This window comes from Bos taurus, chromosome 5 (genome assembly GCF_002263795.3).
Source record: "Bos taurus isolate L1 Dominette 01449 registration number 42190680 breed Hereford chromosome 5, ARS-UCD2.0, whole genome shotgun sequence".
Lineage (NCBI taxonomy): Eukaryota > Metazoa > Chordata > Mammalia > Artiodactyla > Bovidae > Bos > Bos taurus.
Genome location: NC_037332.1, coordinates 36,492,346 through 36,510,524, shown reverse-complemented (window position 1 = coordinate 36,510,524; position 18,179 = coordinate 36,492,346). Strand labels below are relative to the sequence as shown.

The 18,179-nt window shown below is 37.8% G+C and overlaps 1 protein-coding gene across 5 annotated transcripts in view; it reads left to right on the top strand.

Moving 5' to 3' along the window:
* Positions 1-18,179, top strand: part of TMEM117 (transmembrane protein 117) — a 610,272-nt gene that overhangs the window by 114,458 nt on the left and 477,635 nt on the right. For 3 of the 5 annotated variants that reach the window (XM_015471033.3, XM_015471034.3, NM_001101233.1), the window contains 1 exon segment: positions 2,673-2,805. In XM_015471033.3, coding sequence (XP_015326519.2) covers positions 2,673-2,805 — 133 coding nt within the window. 5 annotated transcript variants of the gene reach the window in all.

Below are 18,179 nucleotides of genomic sequence, written 5' to 3'. Positions count from 1 at the left end.
ACCTACCCTATTTTAATTGTAGTTCCTATATGTGCATCATCTTCTTTCTCATTATTTGGATAAACTTCCTCTTAGGAGAAACCAGGATGGCCTGTGTTTATTTTTTCTTAATCTTGTTGTTTTTTTAATCTTCCTTACCTTTCAGGATATGAGTGCTCTCAGTTCTCTTTATCATAAATCAAAATATTTATCTGGCCTATTTATGATACCAGTAGTTTTTACTTTAGTATTCATCTTAATACATTTTCCTCCTTGAAGTATTTGCATTTTAACATTTTTTTCTTTTTTTATTGAAGTGTGGTTGATGTAGAGTATTATATGTTATAGGTATAAAATGTAGTGTTTCACAGTGTTTAAAGGTTATACTCCACTTATGGATGTTATAAAATGTTGGGTACATTCCCTGTGTTGTACAGTATATCCTGTAGCTTATTTTATACATAATAGTTTGTACCTCTTAATCCCTCCCCTTTCCTTCTCACTGGTGACTACTAGTTTGTTTTATCTGTGGGTCTGCTTTTTTCATTGTTATTATGTTTACTAGGTTGTTTTATTTTTTAGACTCTACATATAACTGATATCATACAGTATTTATCTTTTGGTCTAACTTTTATTTAGTGTAATACCCTCCAAGTTCATCCATGTTTTTGCAAATGGCAAAATTTCATTCTTCATTATGGCCTTATTCCTTTGTGTGTGTGTGTATGTGTGTGTGTGTATTCATATGTTGATGGACACTTAGGTTTTTTTCCATATCTTAACAATTGCAAATAATGTTACTATGAACATTGGGATTCATGTATTATGTTTTTGAATTAGTGTTTTTTGGCTCATTTGGTTGTATACCCAGGAGTGGAATTGCTGAGTCAAATGGTAGTTCCATTTTTAGTTTTTTGAGAAACCTCCATACTGTTTTCCACAGTGGCTGTACCAGTTTACATTCCCACCAGTAGTGTAAAGGGGTTCACTTTTCTCCACATCCCTGCCAGCATTTGTCATTTGTCTTCTTTTTAATAATAGCCATTGTGATAGATGTGAGATGATATCTCATTTTAGTTTTGACTTGCATTTCCCTGATGATAAGTGATACTGAGCAGTTTTTCATGTGTCTGTTGGCTATCAGCATGTCTTCTTTGGAAAAATATCTATTCAGGTGTTCTGCCTGTTTTTAAATCAGGTTATTTATTTACTAATTTTTGATGTCCACTTGTTTGAGCTGTTTATGTATTTTGGATATTAACTCACTGTCAGTCATATCATTTGCAAATGTTTTCTCCCAAGTTGTCATTTTGTTTTGTTGGTGGTTACCTTTGGCTCAGTCAGTTAAGATTCTACCTGTAATACAGGAGATCTGGATTCGATCCCTGGGTCTGGAAGATCCCCTGAAGAAGGAAACAGCAACCCACTCTAGGATTCTTGCCTGGGAAATCCCAGGGACATAGGAGCCTAACAGGCTGTGGGGTCACAAGAGTCGGACAGGACATAGTGACTGCACCACCATCACCTTTTATCTGTGCAAAAGCTTTTAACTTTAATTAGGTCCCATTTTTTATTTTTGCTTTTATTTCCTTCACTTTAAGAGACACATCCAAAATTGCTACAATTTTAGTCAAACAGTATTCTGCCTGTGCTTTCCTTTAGGAGTTTTATGGTTTCCAGCTCCACATATTGATCTTTAATCCATTTTGAAGTTACTTCTGTGTACAGTGTTAGGGAGTGTTCTGATTTCATTCTTTTATGTGTAGCTATCCAGTTTTCCAGACACCACTTATTGAAGAGACTGTCTTTTCTCCATTGTGTGGTTTTGCCTCCTTTGCCATAGATTAATAGACCATTCTCTCCATTTTTAGTAATTATCTTTGTAAGTGAATATTAGGCATGGTTAGAAATCATGTTTTGCTGGGAACCACACTGACTCCATAACACGTGTACATGCTACCAGACCCCACACACCACACACACTTGTGCACCAGCCTGTAGGTGAAATGGATATTTTAGGTACGAGTAAGGCTATTAAGGAGAAGGCAATGGCACCCCACTCCAGTACTCTTGCCTGGAAAATCCCATGGATGGAGGAGCCTGGTAGGCTGTTGTCTTGGGGTTGCACAGGGTTGTACACGACTGAAGCGACTTAGCAGCAGCAGCAGCAGCAAGGCTAATAAGCCTTCTGACTCTTATGATAGAGACTTCATTTTTACCATTCGCATATTCATGTACTTTATCATAAGTGAAGTTTGCCTATCATCTGACCAGTACTGGGAATGGGCCTGTGGGAACAAAAGGGAATTAAGAATTTATGTAACATCTTTACCATTCGCCTTACTTAAGTAGTTTCAGTAAATGAACCAAAAACATATTTCTGAAGTAAAAAATATAAGGTAAGTATTCTAATTAATCTTATTTTCATGCCAGCATAATGAGTGCTCTCTGTACACTAGATTTTCATGCTAGTATTTGCTCTAGGATGATGAGGTGGAGATTGTCATGGACTTCATCATTTATTTACAAAAGAGCAATAAGGATCTTAGGTAGTAGTTTCTCCTGTAAGACAAGTGCTAGGGGCAAAGACTTCAGAATATTAGTGAGATAAAAGAAATTAATTAAAATAAAACAATGCTGTATGTATTTTGAGTTGCAATGTATACTGATATCCAATAATAATTATATTGCAGGTCAGTTGCTCCGGTTAAAAATGTTTCGTGAGGATCATGGATCATGGATGACAATGTTCTTCAGCACAATTCTCTTTCTCTTCATCTTTTCTCACATATACAACACGATTCTTCTAATGGATGGGACAATGGGGTAGGTTATCTTTCCCCTTTCTCCTGTGGTGAGTGTTATATTTGAAACTCGTAAGAATTCAATAATTTTTTAGTTTGTGGTAGCCTGAATCTTCATTACAAATATTCTATCTTAAAAGATATTTATGAATTTTTCTTACTTAAGACATTTAGAGTCTTTTCTCCAAGAAGCTTATAGCATTTTATAATACTTATATTGTGTCCCTTATTCTTTAGGTCTTCTCTTAGGGTAGTTTGAGAGCAGGCAGTCATCTTACTATAGTGACAGAGTATGAGAATCAGGAAATCTTGACTTGTTTATAGTCACACAATCAGTAGAACTGTGCTGAAATGAAGGTCTCCATGAAGGTCTCTTACAATTTCAGTGCTCTACAATGCATGGCTAAAAAAAAGTTTTTTATAGTGGTGGCATTTTTTTTTTTTTAACTCTCTGGCAGTTCCAACAGAGAGACCTTTGTTATAAATGGGCCATTTTAAAAGTGGGCCACTGTGTATTAAGTCCAGGGTTGTAATCTATACTTATCAAATCACTAATCAAATCACCATGGCATGAAGATGTGCTAACAGGTAGATTGTAGATTTTTTTTACACTTCTCCAATTATTGGTTTGCTCTTTTTAAGTTTTAAGGGCACAATACAGGAGAATGGCTTAATTTACAGCGTTAAGAATTAGATTAGTGACAATAAGAAACCACCTTAGATATTTGTTGTGCACTGAAACAGTTCCTAAGGAAAGTTTTGATCTATTCTCCCTGATAGATTGGAAAGCCAGCTAATACCCTTTTCTTCTAAATGTAGTAAAAGCACTTCTGTCGACCAATTCTATAGTGCAATTGTTTTGATGTTATGTATAGATTTTAGCCACCACTCTTCAATGCTGAGAGGGATAGCTCAATTAAAACTTTATTAGTTTTTCCCCGCACCATTAAAGGAGATGAATAGTCAAGGAAAAGCAGGTATTTCACAAGATTTATACTTTAGTCCATACTCACAAGTGGTAAATTCAAGAATGTGATTGTTTAATAGATCAAACACTCAGGCTTTAGGAAGCTATTAAAACCCATCATCTGTTAGTTATTTCGTGGGCTTCAAATGATGCCATTCCTACTGGGTCTATTTTTAAATAGCGGAATTGCAGATTCTAACCCATGGCTAGTCAGAATAAGCCTCAGCCTTAGAGCAGTACCTGTGTAATGAAACGGGTAATGGTGTTCTTGGAATTACCTAACACAGCTGAAAGTCTCTGAATGGATACATGTATATGTATGGCTGAGTCCCTTCACTGTTCTCCTGAAACTGTCACAATACTGTTAGTTAATTGGCTAACCCCAATACAAAATAAGTTAAAAAAAAAAAAGTCTGAAGAGAATTGTGCCTTCTCATCCCTGGGGCCAGAAGTGGAGGGGATCCATGTAAAACTTACTCTTTCTAAGCTGTTGCTGGAAATAAAATATTAAATACCATTTGTATGTAAAATATATCCTTTTCTTAGAAGTTGACTTTTCACTTGATTCTACTCTTTTTTTTTTTTTTAAATGGAACTAAATGAGGTCTGTGATAATCAGAAGTGCTTATTCTGAAGAAAGAAGCAGATTTAAAAGTAGTAAATGCAGCAATGCAGATTCCCTGGCACATTGTAAAGCATTCCATAGCTAATAATAAAGCTAATTTTAGTGAGAGCTAGCAAGAATTGACCATTCAGTAACAGACCTGAATTGTTTCAGACCTCACAAGGCCCCTCTGAAATAGGTATTTTTTTATTATCTCCATTTTACAGATCAAGAAACTGAGGACCAGAGAGGTTTCATCACTCAAGCAATAATAGAGAAGGTGTTGAGCCATTAACTAGTGAATTCTAGTAATACAGCCTGCCCTAAGGTTAGCACACATTTGAGGGATGGTTGATCCTGTTGTTCCAACACCATATGGAACCTTTTTTCTTCGTATTTTTATCATTCAAACGGAATTTGAAAATTGAAAGAAGTAGTAGGTATGTGCAGGAAGAGAATAGTTTAGAATTTTTTATATGTATCTATCTAAGTAAAATGGAAGGTGATTGTCTTTTATTCTCAGACTAAATATAGTATTTCATATTCTTCTGTAATTCTTGAACTCTTCTTCACCAATAGGCTGCATCTTTGTTGAAAAGGATCTTTTCTTGAGAGGACGTTTTTAATGGTACCACTGAAAAAGAAGTCCAACCAAAGGAAAAATGGTTTATTTCTGCAGATTAAAAAATTAAATCTCCATTTATAAAAGATACATTATTAATTATTTTGACACATGTCATTTGAACTAGTGAGTGCTTCAATGTAGGACTGCAAACCTTGAGGAAAATCAGTTCTCAGAGCGGGTGGATACCACTGTGCCTTTGAGGTAGATGCTCCATGTTATCTGAGGCATTGCTTCTCCTGTTTAAAGCAGGGAATGATGGAGCCAGAGGGTACAGGAAGGATAGCAGGCTCAGAGATATCATGATTGACAGATTTTCTATCAGAGGATTGCTGGTGGTAGAGAGGAATTCAGGATTATTTACCCTGTATCTGATTTGCATTGAGGATTCCTATGTGTACTGGTCTTTAGATCTTTCTAGGAATATTGGTTTAGAACCATTCCAAAAAGGACTTCAAGGATTTTCTATGAAGGCTAAACTTTTGTTGATGTAGTTTAGAACTCCTTTCTAGAACAGAAGCTGTTAGGCCTACAAAGAGTGAATTTAGGATTTAAGACAGGAAAAAAAGATGTTTCCCTAGAATGATTTGCTTTTTTCCTCCTCCCCCTACCCCAATTTTACAATTGATTGTAAATTTAGGCTCAACCAGAGTCCCTTGATCCCTTGTTACCAAGAACAAAATCCCTAGATTTAACTGATCAGAACTTCAATAGTTTTAGCCACAGCTTACTTGATAAGAGTCAAGTTGCCTGCTTCTAGAGTTCTGATTGCAACGAATTCCCTGAGGTATATATATATATACTCACTCATGGCTTCAGCTGCCTGTGGGGAGCTAAGCTGAGAGGTGATGAGATGAAGGGGGTAAAAGGAGAGTTAGAGATGGGCTAAAGGGACCCAGGTTCAGACAATCCCTATTCCTCTAATCTTTGATTATTCTGCTTTCACTGCTCCGTACCTCCTGCTGCCAAAGTGCTGCTGTGGTAACCTCTTTATTCTTTAAGTCACCAAGATGAAACTAAGTTTATCTTCCATTAATGTGTGAGATTGTAGGTGAGGGTTCTGCTGCAGAGAAGGCTCTCAGCCTGGGCAGAGTTTTACATCTAGACATTCTATAAACAATTTCCTTTTTACAAGGTTGCCGACTAGCTAACCTGAAACTTCTCCTCCTAAAAGACATTTAGAGATGCTTAAAAATACAGTACTGCCTTAGACTTCTCCCCCTCTCATTTCATATTATTTATTTTTATTTTTTATATGTGATTAACACTGACTGATTCAAATATGATTGGTGGATAATATTATATCAGTTTCAGATGTACTGCCTAAATGATTTGGCATTTGCATACATTATGAAATGATCACCATGATAAGTCTAGTAACATCTGTCCCCATATAGAGTTATTACAGTATTATTGACCATATTCCTTATGCTTTATATTACATATTTGTGGCATATTTATTTTATAACTGGAAGTTTGTACCTCTTAATCTCCTTCATCTATTTCAATCCCATCACCTCCCTCCCCTCTGACAAACACCTATTGTTTTCTCTGTAACTGTCTTCACTTTATTTTCTTGTGTCTTTGTTTTGTTTTTTAGATTGCACATGAAAGTGAGATCATTCAGTGTTTTACTTTCTGTGACTCATTTCCCTTAGTGCAATACCCTCTAGATCCATCCATTTTGTTGCAGTGGCAAAGTTCCATTTATTTTATTAAGATTAATATTCCATTGTATATGTAATACCACATCTTCTTTATCCATTCATATGTGGATGGATATTTAGGTTCTTTCCATATATTGGCTATTATAAATAATGCTGGGCAATGACTATAGGGGTGCATGCTGCCGCTGCTGCTAAGTCACTTCAGTTGTGTCTGACTCTGTTCGACCCCATAGACAGCAACCCACCAGTCTCCCCCGTCCCTGGGATTCTCCAGGTAAGAACACTGGAGTGGGTTGCCATTTCCTTCTCCAATGCATGAAAGTGAAAAGTGACAGTGAAGTCGCTCAGTCGTGCCCGACTCTTCATGATCCCATGGACTGCAGCCTACCAGGCTCCTCCATCCATGGGATTTTCCAGGCAAGAGTACTGGAATGGGGTGCCATTGCCTTCTTCGATAGGGGTGCATATGTCTTTTCAAATTAGTGTTTTTATTTTTGGGGTATAGATACCCAGAAGTAATAATGCTAGATCATATGGTTGCTGCTGCTAAGTCACTTCAGTTGTGTCCGACTCTGTGCAACCCCAGAGATGGCAGTCCACCAGGCTCCACCGTCCCTGGGATTCTCCAGGCAAGAACACTGGAGTGGGTTCTAGTTTAATTGTTTTTTGAGGAACCTCCATACTGTTTTTCATTGTGGCACCAATTTACATTCCCACCAACAGTGCACAAGGGTTCCCTTTTCTTCACTTCCTCATCAACACTTGATATTTATTGTCTTTTTGATGATAGCCATTCTGACAGGTGTGAGATGGTATCTTTTTGTGGTTTTTATTTGTGTTTCTCTGATGATTAGTGATGTTGAGCATCTTTTCACATGCCTATTGGTCATCTGTGTGTCTTTAGAGACCAAATGTGTATTCTGGTCCTTTGCCCATTGTTAATTTTTTTTTTTTTTAATGTTGAGTTATAGGAGTTCTTTGTATATTTTGAATATTGACCCTTTATCAAATATATTGTTTGCACATATCTTCTATTCAGTAGGTGGCCTTTTCATTTTGTTGATAGTTTCCTTCCCTGTACAAAAGTTTCATAGTTTGATGTAGTCCCATTTGTTTATTTTCACTTTTATTTCCCTTGCCTAAGGAGATAGATAAAAAAAAAAAATTGCTAAGATTTATATAAATGAACATACTGCCTATGTTTTCTTCTGGGAGTTTTATGGTCTCAGGTCTTACGTTTAAGTCTTTAATCCATTTTGAGTTTTTGTGTATGGTTTGGGAAAGTAGTCCCCTTTTATTTTTTTGCTTGTAGCTGTCCAGTTTTCCCCACACCCTGATAAACTCTTTATAAGTGCATAGTTGAGCTTACCCAAAGATAAAGAAAAACCCTGAGGCCAATAATAAAGAAGGATCTGAACACCAAGACAGTGAGTCTATGAAGTGACACTGAGGCAGTGACTTAAGGACTTGAGTTTTAACTTTCATGTCAGGATTAGAAACAAGGGACTTGGGTCGTATAAGTGAGAAACTGAAATGGAATCCTCCACATTAGATGGTCCTGCAAGCTGCCTCTGAGAAAAAGGATGGGCTGGAAACACATAACCACTGGCATAGGGAGCATCTAGGAAGTTTGATTTAGAGCAGGCCTTGGGTGTGTCACGCGAGTGTATGTTCCTCGGTTCTTTGTCTCGTCACAACAAAGATTTGGAGCGACGGACATTAAAGCCCTCGGTGCGTCACAGCTCTTGGGTCTTGGACAAACCGTGCTACAGCTCTTAGGCAAATCAGTGTTACAGCTCTATTTTATTTAGAAGATAGCAGGAGAATCCAAGACTTGAAGAGAAGAGAGTGGAGGAGTGCATGGGGAGGGAAGGAGAGAGAGTGAGAGAGAGAGTGAGAGAGAGAAAGAGAGAGAGAGAGAGCGCATGCACGCGGGAGAGAGAGTCCGAGAGAAAGCGCTTTGGCTCCTTCTTTTATATGTTTTTTCCTCCACCTGGGCCTGCCCTATGCAAATTGGGCTTAGCCAGGAGTGCTGTTTGTTCTGCTTGAAGTTTTCACTCTGGTCCTCTGACCTTCCTTTGACCTTCCTTGTCTTTTAGCCACTGCCATTTTGGATTCCTTTTCCCTATTCTACCTACCTAACAGGTGGAACACAGAAAATCTTCCAAGAACTCATAGCCATAGGTGTGATTTGTGGTTTTCTCATACATTTTCTTTTGGATTCAGAACACCCGCCAAATCTCCCTGGCTGCTCTTTTCTCCCAGTTTAAAGTTTCTGCTTCTCTCTGGAGCACCTCCCCACCCACAAAAAACTTCCAGAATGCTTCTGTTTGCTTATACAGAGCGATTTAATTCCCTCTCTCCTCAAATTGTGTCCACTTTGATTTACTGGGGCTTTTCGTTTCATAACCAAAATCATACTGCTACATGTTCCAATCAAGAGAACCAATACTCTAAGATGAATGCTGTTGTTCTCAGAAATGAAGGGGCTGCGGCCATGGCATTGTGCCATGTTTTAAAAATAGCAATTATCCTTTCTCCTTTCATTCAACTGTGTATTTAATTAACTATCTCTTGGGAGAGAAACACGAAGATGCTCAAAGAAAAAGGGGCAGAGCAATCAACCAAGTTAAAATTAAGGTTATGTAGTAATCACATTCCACGGTGTGCTGCCTTCTTTACGTACGAGACTAAAGCCTCAAGGCAGTGAGACACCGATAGGAAAGAAACAGGAAACCATTTTCTCCTGGAGTTATAGGACTTGATTAAAAATGATTCCAAATGAATCTCTCTCCAATTTTTTAAATTGCTTGTGTTCATTAGGTGTGTCAAAGCCAATCTATTAGAAATTCTCTGTGGGCAGAAATGGAGGGCTGTGCTCCCAGTCCAGATTGAGGGCCTCACTAGTAGAAACTGAGTCATGTAGGGCTGGAAAGGGTTTTCGGTGTTTGGACACTTCAAATCCCTTTTAATGTTGTCTTTCTGAAGAGCTTCTTACTAATGGAATTTTTTTAGAATGGAAACTATTAAGCCCTAATTTACGGAATGATTACCTGGTTTTTTCAGACCCCTCAAAGGCTAACACATGTGTTGCTGTTCAGTCGCTCAGTCTGACTCTTTGTGACCCCATGGACTACAGCATGCCAGGCTTCCCTGTCCTTCAGTATCTCCCAGAGTTTGCTCAGACTCATGTCCATTGAGTTGGTGATGCCATCCAACCATCTCATCCTCTGTTGACCCTTTCTCCTCTTGCCTATATGACTATATGAACTCTTGACTATATGAACCTTTGTCTATAAAGCGATGTCTCTGCTTTTTAATACACTATTTAGGTTTGTCATTGCTTTTCTTCCACATGTGTAATGTGTAAGAAATGAACTGGTGGGAAAGCAAAGCATTTGCACCGAGATTGAGGCTTATATATTTTTGGGCTCCAAAAATCACTGCAGATGATGACTATAGCCATGAAATTAAAAGACACTTGCTCCTTGGAAGAAAAGCTATGACCAACCTAGACAGCATATTAAAAAACAGAGGCATTACTTTGCCAGCAAAGGTCTGTCTAGTCAAAGCTATGGTTTTTCCAGTAGTCATATATGGATGTGAGAGTTGGTCTATAAAGAAAGCTGAGCACCGAAGAATTGATGCTTTTGAACTGTGTTGTTGAAGACTGTTGAGAGTTCCCCGACTGCAAGGAGATCCAACCAGTCCATCCTAAAGGAAATGAGTCCTGAATATTCATTGGAAGGACTGATGCTGAAGCTGAAACTCCAATACTTTGGCCACCTGATGCGAAGAACTGACTCATTTGAAAAGACCCTGATGCTGGGAAAGATTGAAGGCGGAAGAAGGGGAGGACAGAGGATGAGATGTGGATGGCATCACTGACTCTATGGACATGAGTTTTGAGTAAACTCCAGCAATTGGTGATGGAGCGGGAGGCCTGGTATGCTGCAGGCCATGGGGTTGCATGACATGCAACCCCATGCCTGAGTGACTGAACTGAGCTGAGACAGTGCACTAAGTCGTGTCTGACTCTTGCGACCCTATGGACCGTAGCCTGCCAGGCTCCTCTGTCTATGGCATTCTCCAGGCGAGAATACTGGAGTGGGTTGCCATTTCTTTAAGGCTTATATAGAAAAAGATTCCAAAAAGGACCACTTGATGGCAGCAAAGGGCATGTTTTCATCACTCACTGCCTGTTTTCAATGTATCACAAGCAGGTTTACTCCTTTGAAAAGAAGTCTCCTCCTCCTTCTGAATTTTTGAAACTTGGTGTTGAAATATTTGCCCTCTCAGTGGTTAATGGCCATTTTAAGAAATCCACATAGTGAGCTCTCTTATAAGTACCTATTTTGTGATGTGTTTGGCCCCTTCTATGTTCTAAAGCAGGTTTAAATATAGTGCATATAAACATCTCAGTGAACACATACACTTCTGTGTTTATGGACTTATTCTAGTGTTACAAGGGTAAATATTGTGTTTAGCACTGAAGAAATGAGACACTTGACTTACTGATAAAAAATTCCTCCATGAACTAATAAGTGTCCAAAGAGTACATAGTATTTAGGACAGGATATGAAGAAGCTGATCTTTTCTAGTGTTAATCACGAAGAAATGTTTTATTTTTCCTGATACAGAACCTTTTCCTGGGGAGTTTTACATTTATTAATTAATATGTTAATATGTGTTAAGTATTACACTGACAGAATTTGAGAAATAAGACAAAGTAATTCAGGCAATTTAGAAAATGGAGGTAAGAATTAGGTGGTGGGTGTGATGACAGTGGAAGAGACTTTGTCTCTCTCTTCTGTTTTCTTTCTTTACATTTTAGTAAGAACTTATCTGGAGTACTCACTGAATGAGCACGGTGAGTACTGTCCGTGAGGGGGATGTGGTAAGAGTAATTGGTTGAGGGGAGGTGACAGGAGAGAATATTTAAAATGGACACTATTTTAAAATCCAAGATGAATGGCTTGTATGTATAGAGAGGGCAGCAGAAGCAAGCAAGGATGAATCAGAGAAACGAGTGAGAGACTAGCCTAGACTTGTCTGTAGGTTGCATGAAATCATTCAAGATCTAATAATGCTTTGGATAGTCCACGTGTGCAGCTGCCCGAGGCTTTTGCCTGTCACCCTCTTATCCTTTTTTTTTTTTTAAGAATGATCATACTCTGGTACATTAGGGTGTGCATACACTGCATCAGAAAAGACTCAGCTTCTGTTGCCAGGGATGTAGGTTGCAGCCCAATATAAAAAATCAGGGTGAAATTTTTTACTCCAGGCAGTACTTTTTTCTTTACTAAATTCACTATTTTTAAAACCTTCACTAAAGCTTTTAGTTTCCTTAGTCAGACTTCTTTCTAGTCACCAGTAGTCTAGAAGTAGGAGCCCTGCTACATGTTTTTATTGTTAAGAACTGTGGTTTTCGTTTGCTCTTCAAATACAAAGTTGGGAGACCTACTGGTAGCTGCATGCTGTGGAAGGAGTATTTTTGTGAGTTTGTTTATCTGTTTTGAAAGGTGATTAATTTATTTTGATCAAATGACAAGAAAAAATTTAAATAGTCTTTAATAATGTTAAACAATACAGTTTTCCTATAACCTAAACTGACAAAATTATTAAGTGCAAAGCTATCCATTTAAACTGTAGTAAATGAAAAAAGAGCTCTGAGACTCCTTTCAGTGGTATGTAATAAAACATTGAATTTAGGGATGGGTAAAGGATGGAGGCCTGGTGTAAGGTTGAGGAGCTGGGGTGGGGAGAAGGCCTAGCTGTACGAGGCTTTTAAGGAAGTCTGGAAGTGCTTGAATCAATAGCTGAAAAGCCTGATTGGCTACTAATATAAGGCTGAATGCAAATTCTGCTGGAGTGGTGCTTTACATAATTTGTTGGCTTCACTCTTAATTAGGCTAAACATTGACTTGCTTGTACATTTAATTCACAATAATAGCACAATTAATTACTAAGGCTGGGAGGGAGGTGCAGAGCTGGTTGCCTGGAATGGACTGGTGAGAAGGAAAGCTGCAAATGAAGACTGAGTCTGGTCAAGAGGGCTGACCTAGGGAGGGAGGCTGGTGAGAGAGACAGAAAAGGGGAAAGGGAGGGAGATTGAGAGAGAGCAGACTTATTTAGCCAGAGGCAGTAGAGCAGCAAGACTCAGGTGGCTGCTTTTAATACTACTGGCTGCACATTACTTAGTTTTGATAGTATTAATATAAAGGTAAAAGAGTACAGTGTGTCTCAGTTGTCACAGGTTTACCTCTAGTGTTGGTTAAATTGATAAAATTTTAAAACAATAATGAAAACCATACTTAAGTTTGCATCCTTATTCAGTTCAGTTCAGTCACTCAGTCGTGTCCAACTCTTTGAGACTCCATGGACTGTGGCACGCCAGGCTTCCCTGTCCATCACCAACTCCCAGAGCTTACTCAAACTCATGTCCATCGAGTTGGTGATGCCATCTAGCCATCTCATCCTCTGTCATCCCATTCTCCTCCCACTATCAATCTTTCCCCAGCATCAGGGACTTTTCCATTGAGTTAGTTCTTCACATCAGGTGGCCAGAGTATTGGAGGTGAAGCTTCAGCATCAGTCCTTCCAATGAATATTCAGGACTGATTTCCTTTAGGATTGACTGGTTTGATCTCCTTATTATTCTGTTGCATCCTTATTACTCTATGGGAATGCGTTATCATCTGTCTAGAATTGACATTGATTTGACACACTTACCAGGTGTTCTGTGATCATTGTTCGTAGTTGCTTATTTCAACTCTCTTGTTAGTTTATCAGCTTGTTATTCTTGTTGGTTTTGTTGTTCAGTCATGTCTGACTCTTCATGACCCCATGGACTGCAGCATGCCAGGCCTCCTTGTCCCTCACCATCTCCTGGATTTTGCCCCAGCTCATGTCCATTGCATCAGTAATGCCATTCAGCCATCTCATCCTCGCTTGTTACTGAGGAAGAATTCTGACCCAGGAATCGGATATCTGGATTGTACCCCATTGTAGCTACTTACTGGCAAAAATAACTCAAAAAAGTTAGTTTCCTTTTTTTCTTTTCAGAAATAGGTTGTTGTGAGAGGGTTCTTATTATATTACTGTTATCACCTTCCTCATTATTATTATTAACCTGGGGGAAATGCATACTTCTATATTGGAGTAACAAGCTAAATTAAACATTCAGTTCAGTCGCTCAGTTGTGTCCGACTCTTTGCGACCCCATCAATCGCAGCACGCCAGGACTCCCTGTCCATCACCAACTCCCGGAGTTCACCCAGACTCAGGTTCATCGAGTCAGTGATGCCATCCAGTCATCTCATCCTCTGTCGTCCCCTTCTCCTGCCCCCAATCCCTCCCAGCATCAGAGTCTTTTCCAATGAGTCAACTCTTCGCATGAGGTGGCCAAAGTACTGGAGTTTCAGCTTTAGCATTATTCCTTCCCAAGAAATCCCAGGGCTGATCTCCTTCAGAATGGACTGGTTGGATCTCCTTGCAGTCCAAGGGACTCTCAAGAGTCTTCTCCAACACTACAGTTCAAAAGCATCAATTCTTTGGTGCTCAGCCTTCTTCACAGTCCAACTCTCACATCCATACATGACCACAGGAAAAACCATAGCCTTGACTAGACGAACCTTTGTTGGCAAAGTAATGTTTCTGCTTTTCAATATGCTATCTAGGTTGGACATAAAATTAAACATAAGATTGCCAAAAATCTTGGTTGCCTTTAGTTTTGCTTGGTATCGAAGGCAATGCAGTATAGTAGAAAGAGTACGGACTTTTGTCCTGACACCCTTTAACTCTGTCACCTTAGGTAAACTTTACTTCCTGAGCCTGAGTTCCTCTAACATAAAATGGGGATATGTGTACCTACCTTTGTGTTGCTGTGACAATCAGAGATAACAAAACAATTGATGTAGTTCCTGCTATATAATGAGCTCCTGATAAATGCAAGTTGCTGTTACAGTAATTGAAAAACATAACACTTTATCAAATCCTTAGCTCTCATTAAATATCAGTTGTCATAATAACGGCAAGTACTTTGGTTAATATAATGAAGTGATATACTTTATGGCAATGATCTTATTGCATTATCATCAATTATAATAATTACTATCAATTTCATAAAAAATACCCAAATCAATGCTTGTCACCTGTAGGTTTTCTTTTTTTTCTTTTATTTTTTAACTTTACAATATTGTATTGGTTTTGCCATATATCAAAATGAATCCGCCACAGGTATACACGTTCCCCACCCTGAATCCCCCTCCCTTCTCCCTCCCCATATCATCCCTCTGGGTCGTCCCAGTGCACCAGCCCCAAGCATCTAGTATTGTGCATCGAATGTAATTTTCTATGTCATAAAACATCATACATAATCATAAACTTACTTGATTTAGAAGTGAAATCAGTGCATGTAATACATAGCACCTGGCTCAAATGCTACTGGAACACATCTTTATGAATGCAACAAGCTATTCTTTTCTTTGTTTTTCATCAGTGATGCTCAAAGACCTGTCCTGATTTAAGCAACATATTAAATGAATGTTCTTACCTAATAAAAAAATACTGTATTGCATCATTTATAATAAAAGATCAATAAAATAAAAAAATTTGAAGAAAGTAAAGAGGTATTAGATTTTAACGTATATTTTGTAGACTAATATTTTAATTATCTCTGCTTAAAAGTACATATTTTAAAAGATTAGGAGGATGGTTCTCAAGTATATTGAGAAGTGTAAAATATTCAACATCATGTGCAGTTAATAGGAAAAAATATATATCACATATAAAATGATTATTTTTTTTAGCAAAAAAATAGATTTGTTTGCTTCATTTCTTCATAAACTATTTTTAATGTGTATTATGTTATTGTAATATATTTGAAAACATACATTATATATAATAGATATTCAATATACTTATATACATATATGTGTATATATAAATGTTAATTATTAGATAATCAAATCTATTTATTAGTTAAGTCATTTACTTTTATTAGAGAATTTGATATGAAAACTTTTAAAGTTAAGTACCTAAAATAATTCACTGAAGATAAAGTTATGAGTACCCAGGGAAGAGAAATTGTAGCAGTATGTATATAATGAACCTTACAACTACCCAGGGAGAAGAAATTGCAGCAGTATGTATAAAATGAACCTTACAAAGTCATCTTAATTGAATATGTGGATGTACATAAAACCGAGGAATAATTAAGATTTTGTAGGTGTTAAGTGAGCAACAGATGTGATATTTATGTGGGGATTATGTCAAGTTAATGCACATCAAGGTTTAGAAGAAAGGAGAAAGCTAAGTCAGCATCTTAAACAATTTAAGTGTCTGGAGAAGATGGTGTTGATTATCATTTCGCCACACTATCCACAGGTGAGTCAGTTTAGGGTAAATTTATGAAAATTCAGTAACCTAAACTAGTAAAGAAGATAAATTTGTGCACCCATTTGGTGAATTGCTTCCAGGGAATTTGCTTATTATTAGACCTTCAAGCTGTGGGACAGTTCTTAATTAAAATTCACAATAGCCATTTCTCTTTATGTTTCTTAGGAACAGGGTCTCAGACAAAACCAGACTATTGACATTGTTAATTTTCCTGAAGTTGGCCTCACTGATTTAAAAATACACTTTTTGAGTACTTCCATAGGGTAACAGAGAGTTAGACACGACTAAGTGACTATCACTCACTCACTCACTTTGAGTACCAATCACCAGTTATAGAGATTGATCTCCTTGGGGTCAAAGAAGTTTCTAGAGCTGGTTCAGGAAGCAGGTTACAGACAAATTTAATCATGGCCAGACAATGGGTGATGATGGGTTACAAAGATAAGGTAAGAATCTTGGACTAGGAGATCCAAGTCAAGGTCAGCAACAAGAGATTACCTGTCATGGTTGTAGACTAAGTGTATAGATTACTTAAGAATCAGCAACAAGTTTTTGAAAAAATCTGCAACAAGATAGAGCTGACATCAGGAGTTTTGGAGAATCTAATGATCACTGTGGACCCTCTTTCCCAGAGTCTCAAATTTTATGTACAATATGAGGAAGTTTATGGACTTCATTTTGAAAGCCACTGAAGTATGTGTCTCAGAATTAGGAGACTAAATAGGAAACTCTAAGGAAAAGATCTTAAAGCTAAGATGTATCGGTCAGTATAGATTAGTGTCTGTATTAGTAACAAATGAATTCTACTTAGTAAAAATATATCATACTTATCCTTCCTATATGAAGTGCCTTTAATAGACTTCTCCACCTTCTAACACAGTGTCTTTCTTCCTGTGAAGGGAATAGATATAAAATGATTAAAAAGTCATTATCTTGTAATTTGACATAAAAGGCATAGATGAATTTCTCATCAAACTCTAATACTCATTTGTATATGGTGATAATTTTAAATGGTTAATCAGACAGTTAATGATTGATTGGAAGAGAAATCTATTTGATAGCAGGAAGGAATGGTACCAAGGTTCGTTAGACTGATGGTAGCATGGCCTTGGTTCAATTCTTTTTACAGCTAGTATACATACCAATTTGGTGAATACATCCATTCTGAATGATACGTCTCTTGCTATGTCTGTCCTAAACACTTTGAATATCATCCCTATTTAATAGAAATAAATGAGGGAAGTTAGTAAATTCAGGAGAAGAGACACAGGTCAGTGAGATCTTAGGAAGATATTGATAAAATTTATAATAAATCAGAGGTATCATGGAATTTTTTTACATTCTAGGTGTACAAAATTGAGATGAGTCAAGAACACAGCTGGAATTCGATCATTTAGTATAGAGGAGCCAACTGAGGCTGAACTTAAGCACTCCTGGTTTCCCTGGCAACAGGGTCCCTTTCCCAAGCAAGTAATATTTTAGTGTGAGTGAAGTAATAACTGGAAGTAGAAAAATATGTGTTCACGTCAACGCCTACTTATGGGAAGGTTAGGGGAGGAGTTTGCTAAAGGCAAAGGATGAGGTCATGAGAGCAGAAGAATTTAAATTAAAAAAGAAAAAAAGAATTAAATTAAGCTTGAGCTTGAAAGCTTCTGGGCATAGCACTGCACATAGCAGTGCTTCTTCCCTGGCTTTGGTTGAAGCCAGGGTAGATAGTAAATCACATGGTTGCGTATGTAATATATTATCTCTTCCATCATAGCCCAGAGAAAGTACTGGGCTGAGAAATGGTGACCTGTGTAAATTGGCTTGGATTAGAGCCATCTGCTGTATGGATTTCTCTGCCTGCTTTTATATGTACTTACCCAGGAAGTTCTCATGTGCCCAGAAGGATCAAGAGGCAGTCAAAATAGATTTGCCCATGTATTTCTGTGAATTTAGTTTACTTTGTTTTTAATGTTTCCGTAAAGTGCTATTTTTCTTGCCAAATGTATCTGTCTTTTCAAATTCTGCTCAGTGGTCTGAACCTTTTCACTTTTGTTAAATATTGCTTGAATATGTAGTTCTGCTTGGAGAACTGAGAGCCTGGGAAGAGTCCACAATGGGAACCTCACTCTTTCACTTCTATTTTTCCTTC